Source organism: Hippocampus bargibanti, linkage group LG05 (genome assembly GCF_051943395.1).
Source record: "Hippocampus bargibanti isolate YZ-2025 linkage group LG05, ASM5194339v1, whole genome shotgun sequence".
In the NCBI taxonomy this organism is placed as follows: Eukaryota; Metazoa; Chordata; class Actinopteri; order Syngnathiformes; family Syngnathidae; genus Hippocampus; species Hippocampus bargibanti.
Window position 1 is genome coordinate 10,613,344 of NC_142738.1, and position 19,060 is coordinate 10,632,403.

The 19,060-nt window shown below is 39.8% G+C and overlaps 2 protein-coding genes across 3 annotated transcripts in view; one reads left to right on the forward strand and one right to left on the reverse strand.

Moving 5' to 3' along the window:
• LOC148897877 (plakophilin-3-like) overlaps window positions 1-8,801 on the forward strand; it is a 26,703-nt gene extending 17,902 nt beyond the window's left edge. For both annotated transcript variants that reach the window (XM_088996418.1, XM_088996417.1), the window contains 5 exons: window positions 47-229; window positions 319-472; window positions 3,920-4,115; window positions 4,259-4,346; window positions 7,860-8,801. In XM_088996418.1, the coding sequence (XP_088852544.1) occupies window positions 47-229; window positions 319-472; window positions 3,920-4,115; window positions 4,259-4,346; window positions 7,860-7,901 (663 nt within the window). In that variant the 3' untranslated portion in view covers window positions 7,902-8,801. The remainder of the gene's footprint in view (window positions 1-46; window positions 230-318; window positions 473-3,919; window positions 4,116-4,258; window positions 4,347-7,859) is intronic.
• On the reverse strand, window positions 8,215-19,022 carry sigirr (single immunoglobulin and toll-interleukin 1 receptor (TIR) domain). Its single transcript, XM_088996419.1, has 10 exons — window positions 18,820-19,022; window positions 17,221-17,496; window positions 16,265-16,472; window positions 16,056-16,183; window positions 14,759-14,899; window positions 14,546-14,689; window positions 13,112-13,214; window positions 12,875-13,025; window positions 12,581-12,758; window positions 8,215-10,450 (listed from the first exon to the last, which is right to left on the reverse strand). The coding sequence occupies exons 1-10, from the start codon at window positions 18,887-18,889 to the stop codon at window positions 10,278-10,280; spliced, it is 1,572 nt and encodes a 523-aa protein (XP_088852545.1). The 5' UTR covers window positions 18,890-19,022; the 3' UTR covers window positions 8,215-10,277.
• Between the last annotated feature and the right edge of the window lie 38 nt (window positions 19,023-19,060).

Here is a 19,060-nt window from a genome sequence, read left to right on the forward strand (position 1 = left end):
CTTTTTTCTTGTAATGTTCATGTTTGGTTTCTTCCTTTGGCCACAGAGCAGGAACCAGGACCTGTCCACGTTCACCGAGGTGGCCCGCGTGCCAAAGGGGATGGAGTGGCTTTGGCACCCTCAAATCGTGGCCTTGTACAACCGCGTGCTGCAGCAGTGTGAGATCAACTCAACCACGCGGGAGGCGGCGGCGGGAGCGCTTCAGAACATTACGGCCGGCGACAAGCGGGTCAGCGCTCGGGCGCCGAAAGACAACCGACCTCGTTTGAATGTTGTAACTTTTGACTCATCGAAGCCAACTGTCTGATTTTGTCTCAGTGGGCGTCAGTGCTGAGCCGCGTGGCCATGGACCAGGAGCGCATGTTGCCAGTTCTGCTGGACCTGTTCCGCACCAACAACGATCTGGAGCTCCGTTCCATCACGGGCTTCCTACGAAATTTGTCCCGCCACGCCAAGGATAAGAATCACATGGGTGAGCCTTTCTCTCACTATTTATCCCTGGTGATAATTCCGAGGATTATCTTTGTGCAAAAATGTGTCCACTCCAGTGCCAGGGTTTTTGTCATTTTCACTCAAATTGAGTTTCAGGACTACATAAACATTCAATACAGCGTTAGAAACCATAGACTCTCTTCTTTCATCAGAAAAAAAAGTTAATTCCTGAGTTCTGTAGGTATCTAAGCTTGAAATGTGGGCAGCTATACAAAATACAATACAATAAAATACATATTGATTAATATGGCGCTTTAACAACAGCTTAAGCTGGAACAAAGCATTAACATGGACTAAAGACAAATGCTGCCCCCTCGTGGAAGGGAAAAAACATCGCCAGAGGTCTGACCAGCGCTTTATCAACACCCCCGCAAGAAAAAACAAAACCCTAACAAATTCGGGAATGCCGCTCAACGTCACACTTTTCAATTCCAGAATAAATTTGGGAATGGCAGCGAATGAGTTAATAGGTATAAAATGATCATATCTTCTTCTTTTCCTTTCGGCTTTTCCCTATAAGGGGTCGCCACAGCAAATCAGTGTCCTCCATCTTTAGAGGTTTGATCCGCATGTTTGTTTTGGCCAAGCTTTTATGTCGGATGCCCTTCCTGACACAACCCTCTGTATTTATCCGGGCTTGGGACCGGCACAAGAAGACTTATGTCCCTTTGTGGCTACAGAACAAGCAACTTGCTCAGTAAAAGGCTCCCAAACACAAAATGGTCATTGTCACAATCAGCATTAAAAATAAAATGTGAAGACGAATCCAATTGAAATCAGATAGTCCTGCAGTCTGAAATCAGCCAAGATCTGCCAAAGAGAGAGAACTGAACATGCTGTCCCAAGTCTTTTGCTATGGAAATTGCCTTAAAATTCAAACTATAAGAACACTAAGCAGAGAGTGCAGTGTTAATGCAGACTGTGGTTGGTACGCAATGTTAGGTTTAAATGTGCACTGTTGCACTCACAATAAGTTAAGCTTAGCCACAACGAAACACTCGTGTCACGCTTGCAACTAGGGCAAAAATTGAAATTAACAGACGGGATTGCGAAGTAATTCCTCTTACTCACTGTCACTGACTCCAACATACGGCAACACTTGTGGCACTTTACGACATTGTGTCTTAGAATTTATTGTAGTACGCGATGTGGTCATCTACGCTATGCTTGTAGGCCGTAGGGTGTGGAAATACTGAACCAAACATGAGACCAATTTCACAGTCATTTCCAAAAGTAGAAACAGTGAAACAGGCAACTGCTTCATTTTTTTGAAGCCTTGCTACATGGCTCAGCATAATTTTTTTGTGATAGAACATACGGTAGACTTTAATTCGAATTTCATACAAAAAGTACAAAAAGTATCAGCAAATTAGAGTTTGAAAGCCTGGATTATTGGCAAAACTATCATCACGCTGAACTGTGTAAAGAGTAATCGATGCAAATTGACACTCTGAAAGGGTAATTCATCAATAAAAAAAAATTAGTAAGTACAAATTGGTCAAATCTTGGATTGCCATTCCAAGTGTAATTGCACATTCGAGACGATGGAAGCTCGTGTTTCTCCATCATTCCACTCATCTCCAATTTTTGTTCTATTTTCTTCTCGCATCCACCAAGTTACTTACAGTGATACCTTGGCTTACGAACTTAATTGGTTCCCAGACAGAGTGTGTAAACCGAAAAGTGTGTATCCCAAAAATTAATTTCCCATAGGATACCATTAAAATGAAAATAATCCGTTCCCAGGTCACCATAAAACAAAATTTTCTACTTTCTAATTTTCTAAGCCTTAAAGGACAACCGACGCCTCCGGTGTTCTGTTTAGCTGGGTTAATAGCTTTTTGCATCAAGTGTACAGATGGCTTGTGCCTGATTGCTGGGATATTTTAACATTGCAGTCTACACTCTGCCTTTGAACTATCAAAGTTGAAACTCTCTCACTGTCGTTTGCCTGTCTCTTCAATGTTTAAACCACCTCCCCTCACTGCTGCATTCTTGACCAATCACGTGGCTTTAACCGAAGACTGGGGGTGGGAATAGAGGACAAAAAAAGTCATCAGCCATTATCTTTTTGGATAACGGCTTCACTCTTTCTCTATCTGTAAACCCCAACCCCCGTCACTGCTGTGTTCTTGACCAATCACGTGGCTTTAACTGAAAACTGGGGGCGGGGAATAGTGGACAAAAACAGTCTTCTGCCATTTTGTTGTTAGAAGAACGGGCTCGTTCGCGAACGACACATCACTCTTTGAGGCAGCTCCGTGTGTATCCCGAAAAATAGTTTGTAAGGCAAGGTAAAATTTTCACAAATTTAACGTTCGTAAACCGAAAAGTTCGTAAGCCAAGAGGTTCATAAACCGAGGTATCACTGTATTTGAAGCCACCAATGTCGGGTTCAATTGCTTGCTTATTGTTGAAGCAGTTTAAGGAAACCTTAACCGTGTGTCTGCCCCCAGGTCTATCTTGCTAGCTATAGCTAGCGACCTAGATAATCAGCTGTATCTACCAAGCTAGATAGCTGACTAGCTAGCTATCTATTTGCTATGTATTTTCTATCTGTTAGTTATCTAGCTCATTAGCTATCTATTAGTTATCTAGCTATTTGCTATATAGCTAGCTACATATCTAACCTTTTGCTAGCTATTATATATATAGCTAGCTAGAGAGTTAGCTATCTAGCTGGCTATCAATTACCGTAGTTATCTACCTTGCTATCTATCTAGCTAGCTGTCTTTTTGCTATCTATTGGTTATATAGCTCGTTAGCTATCTATTAGCTATCTAGTTAGCTATTAGCTATATAGCTAACTTTTTGCTAGCTCTCTAACTAGCTATTAGCTATATAGCTAGCTAGAGAGATAGCTAGAGATCTGGCTATCTATTAGTTATCTAACTCGCCAGCTATCTAGGTAGCTATCTTTTCGCTATATAACTGCTGGCTATCTAGCTGTTAGCTATCCATTAGCTAGCTAGCTTTCTATTTGAGTTACTTCTGAGTTTAGTGTCCACTGTAGCTGTGGCTGCCGCTGCTCACCCACAGAAAAACTGATCCTGTGACTGTAACGTGACCTTGAGAGTTTTGAAAGGCGCTTATAAGTGAAATGTATTATTATTAAGAAGCGTGAATTGGATTGGAAATCTGTATCGTGTGAGTGTAAAATCATTGTCAGTGGCCTATGTCTTATTAGAATTGTTTGCTAAACAGTGTTCTTGTATTTCCTAAGTAAAAGACTAAACAACCAGTGAATAGACCTTGCCTATTTTGCCAACATGCTCCAATAATATTTTTTGTGTGTCTTGTCATTATTATTTCCACCTCTTATATCATTAATCTTGTTTGTGGTTTGATGCATCACGTATGAGTGTGAGGAATCATTGCTGACTCCCACTGGAAACTTGTGTCCATAAAACATTATTGTTCTTGACAGCCACAAAGGTAGTAAACAACCTGGTGACCAAGCTGCCCGTCGACGGCTACCAGAAGGAGCCTTCCAGTGACGTGGTGGTCAACATCTGCGGTGTTCTCAACAACTTGGTGACTTGCAGCTCGGTGGCCGCAAGAGACGTGTGTTTTTTTGACGGCCTGCCCAAACTGGTCGCCATCAAGAACACCAATGACTCCAGGTGAGGTCACAGTCAGTCCAACTGGCTGCGCAAAAAAGAGCACTGACATTCCATTTCCATTTGTGATGGACAAGAATGTTGAATAGACAAGTTTTGATATGTGCCATATGTGGTTTGTTACATTTGTTTTTGTTTTTTTGCAGTTCTGGAAAGATGAAAGCAGCCAAAGCAGCAGCCACAGTGCTCAGTAACATGTTCCAGTACAAGAAACTGCACAAAGACTACAAAAATGTATGGAAACTCTCTTTATCCACGTCTTATTTTATCACAAAAATTATGTTGAGTGAAACCCCAGTTGGACTTTGTCTAGCTAAACACACAAACCAAAATGAATGGCGCACTTTGTATATTTCAATCCAAGATGTACAGTGATACTTGGCTTAAAAAAAAAAAGAATTTTAGTGCCAATTCTCTGAAACATCAAACCACCCAAACATATAACTAATAACCAAATTCTGATTGTTTCTATACCAATCTTTCCCAAATACAGTGATACCTTGGCTTACGAACGTCTGTGTAAGCTCTCAGTCGTACAGGAGTGGTCCATCGATGAGAAGGTTTCTTCAGCCGTCATCTGTACAAAAGTGACTTTTGTACAGATGACGGCTGAAGAAACCTTCTCATCCTTGGCTTACGAACTTAATTGGTTCCCAGACAGTGTGTAAGGCGAAAAGTGTGTATCCTAAAAAATAATTTCCCATAGGGAACCATTGAAATGAGAACAATCCGTTCCCAGGTCCCCATAAAACATAATTTTCTACTTTCTAATTATATTATATAATTATAATAAATGTGCTATGGTATTATAATTAAAGAAATACACTGTACTGTATAATAAAGTAGTTTTATTTAACTTTGTGGTGGCCGTTGATGGTTTGATGGAATGGAGTGTCCCGTTTCCTCAGCATTAAACACTTGATGAGGAACGTAACCTTCTTCTTTCACCATCTTGAGGAATGATCCCTTGTAGGTGCTTTCGCTGTGATCATTTTATATAGTTCCTCATCAATTGTGTTCTGTTTAGCTGGGTTGATAGCTTTTTGCATCAAGTGTACAGATGGCTTGTGCGGGTTCTTTGTGGAGCCTGATTGATTGGATATTTTAACCTTGCAGTCTACACTCTGCCTTTGAACGATCAAAGTTGAAACTCACTCACTGTCGTCTGCCTGTCTCTTTAATGTTGAAACCACCTCCCCTCACTGCTGCGTTCTTGACCAATCACATGGCTTTAACCGAAGACTGGGGGCGGGGAATAGAGGACAAAAACAGTCATTTTGTTGTTAGAAGAACGGGCTCGTTCGCGAACGACACATCACTCATTGAGGCAGCTTCGTGTACAAAAATAGTTTGTATGCCAAGGTAAAATTTCCATAAATGTAACGTTCGTAAACTGAAAAGTTTGTAAGCCAAGGGGTTTGTCAACCGAGGTATCACTGTACTTTGTTTTGGAAACATTACGCTAATGCTAGAAGTCAATGTAAAATCCCATTGATCGGCTAGTAGAAAATTACCATTGACTTCAACGAATGGTAGTCGCTAAAAATGGTCAATTTTCACACACGAATGCATGAAGACCAAGTAATATAACAACTAGTCAAAGGCATATATTCATCAGAGTCTTTGAAAAACTATTTTATGTCTTGATATTACAGCAAACATGCTTTTTTCCTCCCCGCCACTCTTTGTCATATAATATGCCTATGTGGCACCACACTGCCCCTTGGAGCCCAAGTGCACCTCACAGGAGCAGGATTTAATATAAACTAATGATTTTTGGTATTATTTTCCTTTTTTATGTTTTACTTTTATATATATGTTTTATGTTTAATATAAAGTTAAGATTTGGTTGTTAAAGACCAAGATTTGAAATCTAAGTATAATCGTATTTCTTAATCTGGATTTTTTTTTTTTCATTCAAAAATAATTGTCAGATTTTTTGGTACTACTTAACTCATTCACTGCCAGACGTTGAATTCCAGGACCCACAGCATATTGAGTTTTAGGACTACATAAACATTCAATGCAGCGTAAGAAACCTTAGACTCTCTTCTTTCATCAGAAATAAAGTTAATTCCTAAATTATATAGGTCCGGAGTTATATGAGCTTGAAATGAGGGTGGCTGTCCAAAATACAATGCAATACATATTGGTTTATATAGCACTTGAAGCTGGAACAAAGCACTAACATGGAGAAAAGGAAATGCTGCCCCCCTTGTGAAAGGGGAAAAACATCGCCAGAGGCCATGGCCAGCGCTTTATCGGCACACAAATATGAGAAAAAAACCCGAACAAATTTGAGAATGGCGCTCGACATCATATTTTCACTTCCCGAATAAATTCGTGAATGAGTTAAAGACCAAGATTTGAAATCCACAAGTAATCGTGTTTCTTAATCCGGATTTTTTTCATTCAAAAAATAATTGTCTTTTTTTTCATAATCGATTAACCATATTTGAAGATAGTCCAGATATTGACTTTTATTCACTGTATTATTATGGCCACACCGCTCTTAAATTCAAAAACACGATTGGGGAAAACCCCTCGTGGCAATTGACTTGGAATGCGCCTTCATGGCTCCTTACCCATATTGACAACAGGAGGGTGAGGCAGGGTTTTCAGTGTAGGTCAGAAGTTGCTCATTTCAGAGACACTTGTTCCCAAACTGTACATTTTCAACCACTTTCAGTCACACATACACGTGCGTATCACCAGTGTTTGAAATAACGTCTGCCCGGAGGCCCGGGGCATACAACTTTTACGTCGGGCGTACAACTTTCAAAACGTCTCGGCCCGGATGGCCGACAACTTCTTCAAGAAAAATATAAAAAAAAAAATCAAACGTTTGTTCTATTCAATAAAGCAAAAGCTATAAGCAAACCACTAAAAACCACGTGGACTCCTCTTTCTAAGCGCCTTTCACAACTCTGAAATAAACTTTACAGTCACGGTATAGTCCGAAGCACGACACAGGCTTCTGTTTGGCTGCCGTACCGAGTATGCAAATTGCTAAGAACGTTCGTATGGCAATTTGCATACTCGGCACAGCAGCCAATCAGAAAGCCTGTTTCATGCTTCGGACTATACCGTGACTGTAAAGTGTACTTGAGAGCTTAGAAAGAAGAGTCCACCTGGCTTTTAGCAGACAATGTAACGCAAACATTGCATTGTGCACCATGACGACAAACGACAACTGGAGCAAAATCTTCAGCAAGCGATATTTACCATAAATCGAGCAAGGGTGCATTTGTGGTCGGTACTTCCTTAATTTAAAAAAATCATTGATACTTCGCAACAATGTTTTATTTTTTATTTTTTTTGCGATTAGTCATCTTATTGTGTTTCAAGTTGTGAAAAATGGGGCAGGCAACTTTATGGCCGGGCAGGCAACTTTTCAGAGTTGTCTGCCCTGGTGTCCGCTAACTTTTTATCATGAGTTTCAGACACTGGTATCACCTTCTGCAGCTTCCGATGTGCCCTACGCAACGGGTGCGGCATTTAAGCTTATGTGCAAATGAACAAGTCTTGACAGCACTAAAATGCCTGCGCTCAAATAAAATCTGCGCTGTCTTGTCGAAAAATAGAGTCGCATAATTTGATATACTTCATCCAAAGGCGGCGCCGTGTCAAGAATGATTTACGTCCCGACTACATCAAGGAATACCCGCGCAATCCGTTTGGCATATGCACAACTATTTGCAAGCATACCCCAATAACTCCCTTGCTATGTTTTGTTCAACATTACAGAAAGGCTTTACGAGACCAGACTTTGCAGACACGGCCATCTAAACAAAAAGGAAGGAAGGAAGGAAACATCAAGTAGAAGTTTACTTCTACTGTGCTGAGCGATCCTGCACGCCAATGGTGGAAGAGAGTGTCGCTCCTTTCTCCTATTCCAACATAGTCCAGGCTCCCTTTTTTTATCTGCCATGAAGTTTGTGATAAGAACGCGCTCCGTGGATGTCAGCCAAGGAGGAGTCGAGTATGCTGATTACTGTTAAGCAAATGTGAGCACTATATTTTAGTGTAGGGATGTTTTCTACAAGCCGATGTGAAAACAGTGTGAAACCATGATGACTTTTTAACCAACGTCTTATTTGTATATATTGCTTTAAGTTCTTTTTTTTTTTTTAAAAAGCATGTTTTATATACTGTAACCAAGGACTTTCTCATCATGCTGTCATTAGATATTTGGCTTGTCACTCACATTTTAAAAAAATATTGATGAATGAGAATCTATTGTAACTGAAAATATTAGAGATGCATTATGCTTTTTTTTTTGCTTGAGAAAGTTTGGGACATTGGTGTGCCTCGAAATGGTTGTTTCTTTTATTTAGTCAAGTATGCTATGCTACAAATGTAGGGTAATCTGTCATATTGTCTGGATGATGCTATTTTTTAAAAGGTGCGCGTGCGTGTGTGATTGAGAAACCATGCATGCGCTAAAGAATGCAGGAAGGTTTTCATGCGTATTTGTTTAGTCGCAGGTTTTTATCTTTTGTAAATGATCCATCTTATAGTTTGACACCTGTCAAGATATGGAGTCTTTGATACATTTGTTGTAAAAATGACCTGTCAACTTGTCAGGCCCTTTCAGCTCTGGTAACTGACGTCTGTTATACTGAAAATAAAAGTCAATTTGCTGTTCTGAGTACCATTTTGATTTAATAAAGAAATAGATCTGCCGAATGAGGTGTGTTTTTTTTTAGTTGGGGCTGTAATAAGCCTAAACGTCAGCCACTCCCTGTTTACATATTTTCTCTTGCTGAGACACGAACTATTCCAGCCCTACCCTGCCTCACCCTGCTTTCGGGCTCTCACTTCAACGTGGCTCGAAATGACTCGAAGAGCACAAGAAGGCAAACAGCCATTCTATTTTTAATCTAACCGTGCGGTCAATGGGGTCAAAGGTTGTGTTTATATCCCAAACTGGAGCTGAGCTCTGCAGCCTTATTCAGGATTTTTTGGACTGCTTTGCACTTTTGCTGCAGGCTGTCAATGTTTTTCTTATCTGTTATGAGTCTGCCCTCTGCTGGCTACAAAGTAACATCTTCAATTACAGTGAGACCTCAACATACGAACTTAATTGGTTCCCAGACAGAGTGTGTAAGGCGAAGTGTGTATCTCAAAAAAAAAAAAAAATCCCTCAGGAAACCATTAAAGTGGGAATAATCCATTCCCGGGTTTCCATAAAATTTACTTTTCAACTAAACTACACAAAACATACCTTATTCTATGTATAATAAATGTGCTATTGTATTGTAATGAAAGAAATACACTTCATTGTATCATAAAGTCACTTTATTTACATTTGTGATGGTCATTGATGGCTTGATGGAATGGCGTTGGAGGTCGAAGGGAATTGCTGTTTGGAAAGAGAGGCGCATTACATGAGGACTGTAATTAAAGAAATAAACTGTGCTGTAAAATAAAGTTTTATTTACGTTTTTGATGGTCGTTGATGACTTATGGAAGGAGAGTCACCTTCCATAAGGACTGTTGGTAACTTAACCTCTGTCGTGTGCTTCCGCCGAAGATCACTCCGCCAGCCGTGGTGGGTGTGTATTATGAAAATAGTGCTTATTATAAGTTTTAATTTTCATAAATTTGACGTTTGTAAGACAAAAAGTTTGTAAGTTGAGGTCTCACTGTACTGTCAATGAAAATTGTATTTTCAATACAGTATTTCCATCCACTTGTGAATTTTATGATCTGCTTATCCATCACGAGGGTCGCAAGATGTGTGTGAGCCTATCCCAGCTGTCTTCCGGAAGTCGGCGGGAGACACCCTGAACCGTTTGTCAGCCAATCACAAGGCACAAAGACCAACAACTTGCAATCACGCTTCGGGACAATTAATAGTGTTCCATTAACCTGCCATGTGTGATTTTGGAATGCGGGACAAAACTGGAATACCCGGGGAAAACCCACACGGGCAGGGGGAAGAACATTCAAACTCCACACAGGAAATCTGGAGCTGGATTCAAACCCTTAGTCCTCGACACTGTGAGGCCGATGTACAAATCAATCGAATTCATAAAATACAAACACGGCTTTTGAAACATCAAGTTACTAAATTTAAAGTAACATGAGGCCCATTTAGATTGAACCAGCGCACAAAAACATGACATACTAAAAGCACCGCTTGACTCTTGAAAATTGGGTTCAAATGTCCTCTTTTGTGACCAGGCAATAAAAATCAGAGCGTGCTCCATAGTTGCGTGCTCCCAGGTCTGACACGTCTATGTCGGGGTTTTTGGGTTGTCGCTCACTGCTGGATACAACGGGGAGGACCGGGGCCTTAGAGGTCATAGCTTTGTACACGGGGAGCCGCACGCCTACAAGACAATGAAACGTGACAATGAATCAATGAATGACAAGAAGATGACAATGACTATATATACAGTAAAGTCTCGTTATATCGATATCGGTTATATCGATAGTCCCGCTTATTACGATACTATTTCTATGCACGCAAGGAGAAAATTACATGCGCGCAGGGTCGGATATATCGATAGTCCCGGTTATATCGATATTTTACGGACTCCAGAGAATATCGATATAACGAGACTTTACTGTATATACAGTAAAGTCTCGTTATATCGATACTCAAGGGAGTCCGAAAAAATATCGATATAACCGGGACTATCGATATATCCGATCCTGCGCCGAACTGCATTAAACAAAAGCCGCTAAAAGAGGGCAGCCAAGCGCCATATAAGAAACGGAGCTGGCCATTAGCTCCCTTTTTTTTTGGGAGATGTTCCCCCAATGTTGCCTCAAAATGGCACATATAATTCTTTAATGATTGTAAACATGTATGCTTTAATCTTCAGAACTACAGTGTATTTGAAACATATTCATAACTGGATGTGTAACAAGAAAGCATATTATCCGAATCTGAAGCCATTGTTTGGATTCACAAGCAATGCAAGACGTCTTGGCGTGAAGTCATTTTCATTTGCATTTGAATAAAAAGTGACATCGGCTGTCCTTTAATACACAGTATGGAATGTTAATAATTTTCAAAATCATCGCGCTTCAGCAGACAAAACAAGAAACATTGTTGCAAAAAACGATTGCATTCATATACAGTACAGTGGGCATGTACATAACACAACAGGGAAACTGCAACGCTTACATCTTACTGTATTATGTATACAATTTTAAAAAGTCATCAATCTTCTTCTGCTTCCCATTTTTACCTTTTAACGCAAACATTTCAATCTCGTCTGCTACACACGAGCTAGCGTCTGAAAATGAAAATGGCTCTGCTACACGGGTGCTGGGCACGTAACCAAGTCACCTGACCAAGTCGACCAATGGCGCTACTGATGGCGTGACACGTAACCAAGACACGTGACCAAGGTGACCAATGGCGCGACCGATGGCGTGTCACGTGACAAAGTCACACGGCCAAGTCGACCAATAGCGCGACCGATGGCGGCTCATGTGAACAAGTCGACCAATGGCGCGACCGATGGCGGCTCACGTAACAAGACACGTGACCAAGTTGACCAATGGCGCGACGGATATATTGATGTAAACAACAAAAATGGCCGGCGGGGGATGAAAAGGAGCACCGTAATAACCGGATTATCGTAACAACCGGGTATCGTACTAAATGGTACTAATTATACTTAAAAAAACTAGAAATGTGCAAGGGAAATGAAAATAATATCGTAATAAGCGGTACTATCGATATAACCGATATCGATATAACGAGACTTTACTGTGTGTGTGTATATATATATATATATATATATATATATATGTATGTATATATTTCTGCATTTCTTGATTGATATGCCTTCTTTAAAGGACAACCGACACCATTTTTTGTTTCCCAACTGACATCAGAAAAACGTTTCATAGCATCTAAAATACCCAAAACACGCAGGCTAATATTTTTCGTCAACTGCAAAACAGTGTCCAGTGTCCTAAAACTACTTCAAAATGACCTCGGAGATGGAGAGTTTCAAAAGGTCCCGCCCCCTTGTTCGTGAAGTCACGCCAGGACGTCTTGCATTGATCTAGACTCAAAACAATGGCTTCAGATTCGGAGAAGATGCTTTCTTGTTACACATCCAGTTATAAATATGATTCAAATAATTCTGAAGAGGAAAGCATAAATGTTTGCAATCGATTAAAGAAGTCCTTCCGGATCAATTCGAGCCGTCAATGTAGCACCCAGAAAATGCAGAAGATGGCGCCCAAGCTGCGTTGGAACTGGGCTTTCTTTCGCTATTTTAACAGAAGAATGTCATATGTGGCGCGGATCACGTAGCAATATGCGCTAATGGTAATAGACTTGCGCTGTTGCTGACGCAGTGGAGTTCCAAAGTTGCGCCAGTGGCTGTCAAAATGCGTCAATGTCGCAAAGGCACGGCCCAGATGCATCCCCGCGAACCGTAACCCAAAATATTCAAAATGCTCCCACCATCTTATACAATGTAAAAGGCTCTTACCGAGGTCTCCAGCAGGGTCCGTGTCAGAGCGGCAGTCTAGATAGTCAAGGTCAAGGGTCAGCATGGGGTCTTCGTCATCCTGGAGGACCGTCTGGGGGTCTCCCTTCGGCTGGCTGCGGAAAACAACCCTGCGAGGCATGGCTAAGGACAACTCCTTCCAAAACGCCGAGGAGGGAGTCTGCGGACAGGACGACAGAGGCGCTACGACGTGGAACGCGTTTGGACTAAAATGATCTCATTGTGTGTGATGTGTCATCCCGTGATGATTTTTTTCACATATTTGTGTCTTCTTACCACAGAGTTGCGCCTCCATGTGAGTAAGGTGAGCGAGTGTTGCCGCTCACTGAGCTGCTGTCTAATTTCAGGCCTCATGCGCGTGAGCTGCCCTTCCAGCATGATGACGATGGGCCGCCGGCACAACTCCAACAGGTGCAGCAGGCCCCGCCTGACAAAAAACAACACATTGATGATGTCATGCGTGATGCATGATCGACAGGACAGCTCTGTTTTTTTTTTGTGGGGATATCTGACCTAAAGTCGCCGGTGCACCAGTCCTGCTCCAGGTAGGCGTGAGACAGCAACACGATGAGACGTCGGGAGCGACTCATGTTCATCAAAAGCTCTGCCGAAGGTTCTTGAGACGCAGTTGCAATGATGGCATTTTATTGTGACTTTTGGTTCAGCCAGCGATCATATTGTCAGACAGACTCCATTTATGTCGTCAAGGACCAGGTCGCTTTCAATATAATGTTTTCCTCTTCATCATTTAAATTGAAACACACATTTTATGCTGGGCAATTTTTGTCATATATTTACATTTTCGTGATAATTTTCAATATCCAAATGGAGAATGTATCCCCCCCCAAAAAAATTAATATTTGATAAGAGGGCAAATATTTTTTCACAGCAGCACCGGAATTCAACGTCACAACGCCCCCCCCCCCTTTCAGTATTATTTATTTACATATTTATTTATGCATCTATTTATTTATGTGGTAATTTATTTATCAATGTTTATTCACTTATTCACATATTTATTTCTTAGGTTTTACTTATTCATTATTATGTTCGTTTATTCATTTATTTATGCGCTTATTTATTCATCCATGTATTTATGTGGTAATTTATTTATCTATTTGTTTATTCATTTATTCATATTTATTTGTGTATTTATTTATGATCTTTATTCATTAATGTGTTATTTATTCATTCATTTATTTATCTATTTATTTATTTATGTGGTTATGTATCCATTTATTTATTTACTTATTCGTATATTTATGTATTTATGTTTTATTCATTTATTCATTTATCATTAAATAATTAACACATTACTTAATCAATTTGTTATCATGTATTTATTTGTTTATTCATTTATTTATTCATTTAGTCATTCATTCATTTATATATTTATTTATGTATTTATTTATCTATTTCGTAAATTTACGTATTCATATATTGATTTATTCATTCATTTATATATTTATGGATTTATTTATCTATTTTGTAGATTCGCGTATAAGACACTGATTTGCTGTGCCGACCCCTTGAAGGAAAATGCCGAAAGGAAAAGAAGAAGACGTATTCATATATTGATTTATTCGTTCATAGATTTATTCATTCATTCATTCGTTCGTTTATTTACTTATTTATTTATTCAATCATTTATGTGGTTATTTATTCACCTATTTGTTTATTCACATATGTATTTATTTATTATTAACGTCTATCAATTGATTTATTTATTATTTTTATTTTTTTATTGACGTGGCTATGTATTTATCTTAGTTTATTCACCTTTTCATATATTTATTTATGTTTAATTAATTTATTTATTTATGTGGTTATTTATTTACCTATTTGTTTATTCATGTATTCACATATTTATTAATTATTAAATAATTAACTGATTAATTCATTCATTTATTAATTTATTCAATAACATGAGTTGAAATCTGGTCTTACCTGAAGCAGGCATGATGTTGTTTTCGTTGAGATGCACTTTGTATGCATGTTTATTCTCCAGGTGAGGTTTCAGAATAAAGTTGACAAACTTCCTGTCATAGTCGTTGTTCACGTAGGAGATGTAGGCGTCGTACAACTTGCCATCTGACCAAAACACAAAGCAAGCGGCTAGGTGTCAACGTCCTCACGTGCGAGCAACTCTTTTGCACTCACCACCCATCTCGTAGTCTCCGTAAGAGTCGCGATACCACAGTTTGATGTTCAGGTGACACTTGGAGTAGATGATCGCGGCGACAGCCAGAAAGAGGAGGACGACAAAGGCTGCCGTGACGGCAGCAGTGTGGCTTGGGTTGTCTGTTAGTTTGGGAGGAAAAAATAAACAGATATTAAGCCTTTCGTGCACCCATAACCCCATAACATGATAAGATATCCACTGTAGTAACCGCTGTCCTTGGAAGGTTTAAATCACATGTGTCAAAGTCAAGGCCCGCGGGCCAAATCCGGCCCGCCACATCAATTTTTTCGGCTCGCGAAGGCAAATCAAACTTGTTAAATTCCATGATGATTGCTAAAATCTGAGCCAAAATGTCATATTTTTGGATGTCAACCACAATAAAAGTCATTATTCTTGACTTCAGATTTGAAAACGAGTTATTCATTAATTTGCTGTGTGCTCTATATGTAATATTTGAAGGGATTTAAACATTCTAATTTGTTCCCCAAATTCATAACGGCCCTCGAGAGGAAACCATAACTACAATGTGGCCCGCGGCAAAAAATGACTTTGACACCCCTGGTTTAAATAGTTGAATATGAATGATGATTAGCAGACTAACATTTCCTCTCGTCTTTCATCTAAAACTGCTTCATGTAATAAAGTGTTTGTCTTGTACTCGAAAAGTCGTTAAGATTGCACAACTGCCCATGTTTTGATGTTCCTGTTGTGTTTATTATTTTGCTTTGTGTTGACAATTATGTGAAGCGCTTCGTTACAGCTGCATCTGTTGTGAAAGCGCTACATAAAATAGGATTTATTGGATTGTCTGCCTGTCTTTATACACACTCACATGAGTGGAGTAAGTTTGTGTTATTTCTGGGTTGAGTGAACACTGGCGCGAATGGCTGCCGCTGCTCACCCACAGGAAAAAAAAAAATTGTATCCCGTAACTGTGAAGTGTCCTTGAGAGTTTTGAAAGGCGTTTAGAAATAAAATGTATTATTATTATTGTTGTTGTTGTAGTTGTTATTGTTGTTATTTTTGTTATTGTTGTTGTAGTAGTTGTAGTTATTATTACTATTACCATTATAAAATCAGTGCATTTTTAAAAAGCTTTGGATTCAATCCTACTTCATACTGAATTGTATAGTAATGGTCGCAAAAGTAGTCATCACAGCCATGAAAAGTCATTAAAATACCTGAAACTGATGAAAGCGGTGCGTTGAAATTCGAGGCAAGCGATATGTTGAGAGACTAAACTATGAAACCTGAGGATCACGATTATGTTTTTACTTGATTTCTGAAGGTTGAAGTCAGACGAAGAGTCTCTCACTGTGCAGCTGTACAGTCCAAAGTCTTCCAGGGCGTCAAGATGGACCGCCAGCACGCTGCTCACCACCAGCTGGTCCCCGGCTTGAAACCTAGCAAGAACAACAACCAAAATAAAAAATGGTCGTGATCTTTTTGGTCTCACACGGCATCTGAGAGTTGCTTCCAATTACCACAAAGACGTGTTTTGCAAAAGCAGCGAGTCTTTGCTCAAGGGATGGCCGTCTTTTGTCCACCGCAGCGAGGCGTCACATTGTTTATCAGTCGGGTCCCAGGAAAGCAGGACGGTGCAATTCAGATATACGATGGTTCCCACTTTCCCCCAGGTGGTGCTTAGAACTTCATTAGATGAGAACTCTGGATCCATGGAGCACTTGGATGCTGTGGAAAGACACCCAGAGACTATTTGGAGCGAAATTTGACACATTAATTATTGAATGACATCGCACGTACGGTTTAAGGATTTTGAAGAATTAACTAGTTACATTTGCTAATATTGCATTTGACATTTAATAAATCGGATGTACCTGTATCTTGTTTTGTATCTTTTCACCCCCACCCCCTTTCAAATTGCTGCTGTGCACTGCAGATTTCCCCATTGTGGGACGATTAAAGGCGTTGTGATTCTGATAGAACATAATCAGTCGGGACAAAAGAAGTAATCAGTTTAGCCTCAGGGAATCGTCCACTGCTCCCCCCAACCTTAGAGCAGGGACCGATCAAAGCAGAGGTCTGGCACCGCCACCTCTGTCCATTTGGGATATATATATATATATATATATATATATATATATATATATATATGAGCTATATATATAAATATATATATTATATATATATATATATATATATAGGGCCTGAGCTACCAGCAAATGTTAGTTTGCTGACGAAGCGTCTTGGATGAGGAGCAAAACGTCAAAAAACCTTCAAAGAAGTACAGATGACGGCTGAAGAAACTTTTTCATCGATAAAGTCATCATATATTAATTCTCATATATTAAATGATGACTTTATCAAGGTCTGCTTCACATTTTTTTTACAAACTCAAACAATAAATTAATCTATATGCGCAATTGTGTTGTATTTTTTTCATCCCTAATCACAGATGAGCAACATTAGGAACGCTTACCTTTAACTACAAGGCGCACAGTGAATGAAGCAGTATTGTTGCCAGGCTGCAAACAGGTGTAATTGCCTCCAGCGTCTACAGAGATGTTTGCAAACTCAAGGTAGTCACTCCCCCGCTGGGCACCAAACAGCTGGCAATCTTTCAGCCAAGTGAGCTGAGGCTGAGGGTCACCCTGGACGTGAGGAATTGACAGCAAGGAGCAGTTGAGCCGGTATGGTGGCTCCTGCTGCCCCGCATAGAGTACTTCTTCCTCAAAATGGTCTTCATCAACACAAGCTTCATGTTGATTAGCAAACACAGGAGAGAGTTACACACTGTCTTTCCTTCAGGCAGATACAGCAGTTCATTTTTATGTCATTATTACGTCATGTTTTTTCCGTTAAGTGCAATTAGATATGAGAGTGTTTTTGGCTTTTTTTCGACAAACTTTAGTTTTTGATAGTTTTAGTCGTTTTAAAAGCAGTTCAAAAAAGGTTAGTTATAATTATAAGATTTATTAAAACTGAAGAAGATCTATCATAAAAATAAAGAGATGAAACACAACAAATGAAATAATGTACAGGTAATAAATAGACAGGATAGTCATACTGATGTCATCAAATCGGAATATTCACTAGCAGACGTGCAAACGTGTCCACTCCATTGTCAGTTGAATTCCAGGACCCACAGAATATTGAGTTTTAGGACTACATCAACATTCCAATACAGCGTTAGAAACGTTACTCTCTTCTTTCATCAGAAAGAAAGGGTTAATTCCTAAATTATATGGGCCTGGAGTTATATAAGCTGGAAATGAGGGTGGCTGTCCAAAATACATTGCAATACATACATATTGCTTTATATAGCGCTTAAACAACAGCTGAAGCTGGAACAAAGCACTAACGTGGAAAAAGGGAAATGCTGCCCCAGAGGCCATGGCCAGCGCTTTATCGGCACACAAGCATGAAAAAAACAAAACCGGAAATGGCGCTCTACATCATAATTTCAATTCCCGGATAAATTGTGAATAGCAGGGAATGAGTAAACAATCAACCCTGAACTGCATATTAAGTCACAAAAAGGGATGTGTCACAATTTGAATATTTTAAAAATCATTCTGCTTTAGTATTATTTCATTAATTAGCCATAAAAAAACGTAAAATATTTTCTGTTGTGACATTCATGCAGTCAGAAGACATTGCAGCTGCTTTGAAATGTCACTGATTGCGGACCAGTTGGACAAGCTATGTTGCGCATGCGCAATTTCATCAAGCGATAGAGCCCAAATGCTCCAAATTACCGGCACGACTTGCCTTGACTGATTTCCCATAGATATTGTTTTGTTAAGGTCCTTTTCTGCTTTCTGTTCGGCAATTCACACACTAAATGTTAGTCAACCGCGTCCAAAGTCCGGATCTTGTCCACTTGTTGCCTGGCAACAACATGTGACTGCGAGACAACGAGCTTGACCCCGCGTACATGAATGATTCAACCCAAAAGGCGCAAATGACTTTAAATGGTGAACGTCGACATAAATAATACACTGAATGGCACTATACACGAAAATCTCTCCCAACTTCAACTGCGGCAAGCAAAATGTGTGATTTATGGCATCCTTACCAGGCGAGACGACAGAGTTAATCCACGAAAACGAGGTCACCAAAATAAAGGCGTTAAAAAAGGTTCTCATGTCGTCCCCTTTTCGGGAACTATTAAAATGTAAATATTTAGATTTCAGCCGTTTGTTTGTTACAGTGTGGTTTTTGCAGTAAACGTGTACGCAAGTACACTGGGCAGCCCTCGGACACCAGCACCTGGAGAGACATGGGAACTTCTTCCTATTGGCCGTGTCTTGTCACGT

Coding starts and splice junctions, on each gene's coding strand:
- sigirr (XM_088996419.1), bottom strand. CDS start 18,889: ATGAGAACCTTTTTTAACGCCTTTATTTTGGTGACCTCGTTTTCGTGG. Junction 14,900..16,055: donor CTTCAACCTTCAGAAATCAA/GTAAAAACATAA, acceptor CCAAACTAACAG/ACAACCCAAGCCACACTGCT. Junction 13,215..14,545: donor CAACATCATGCCTGCTTCAG/GTAAGACCAGAT, acceptor CTGCGTCTCAAG/AACCTTCGGCAGAGCTTTTG.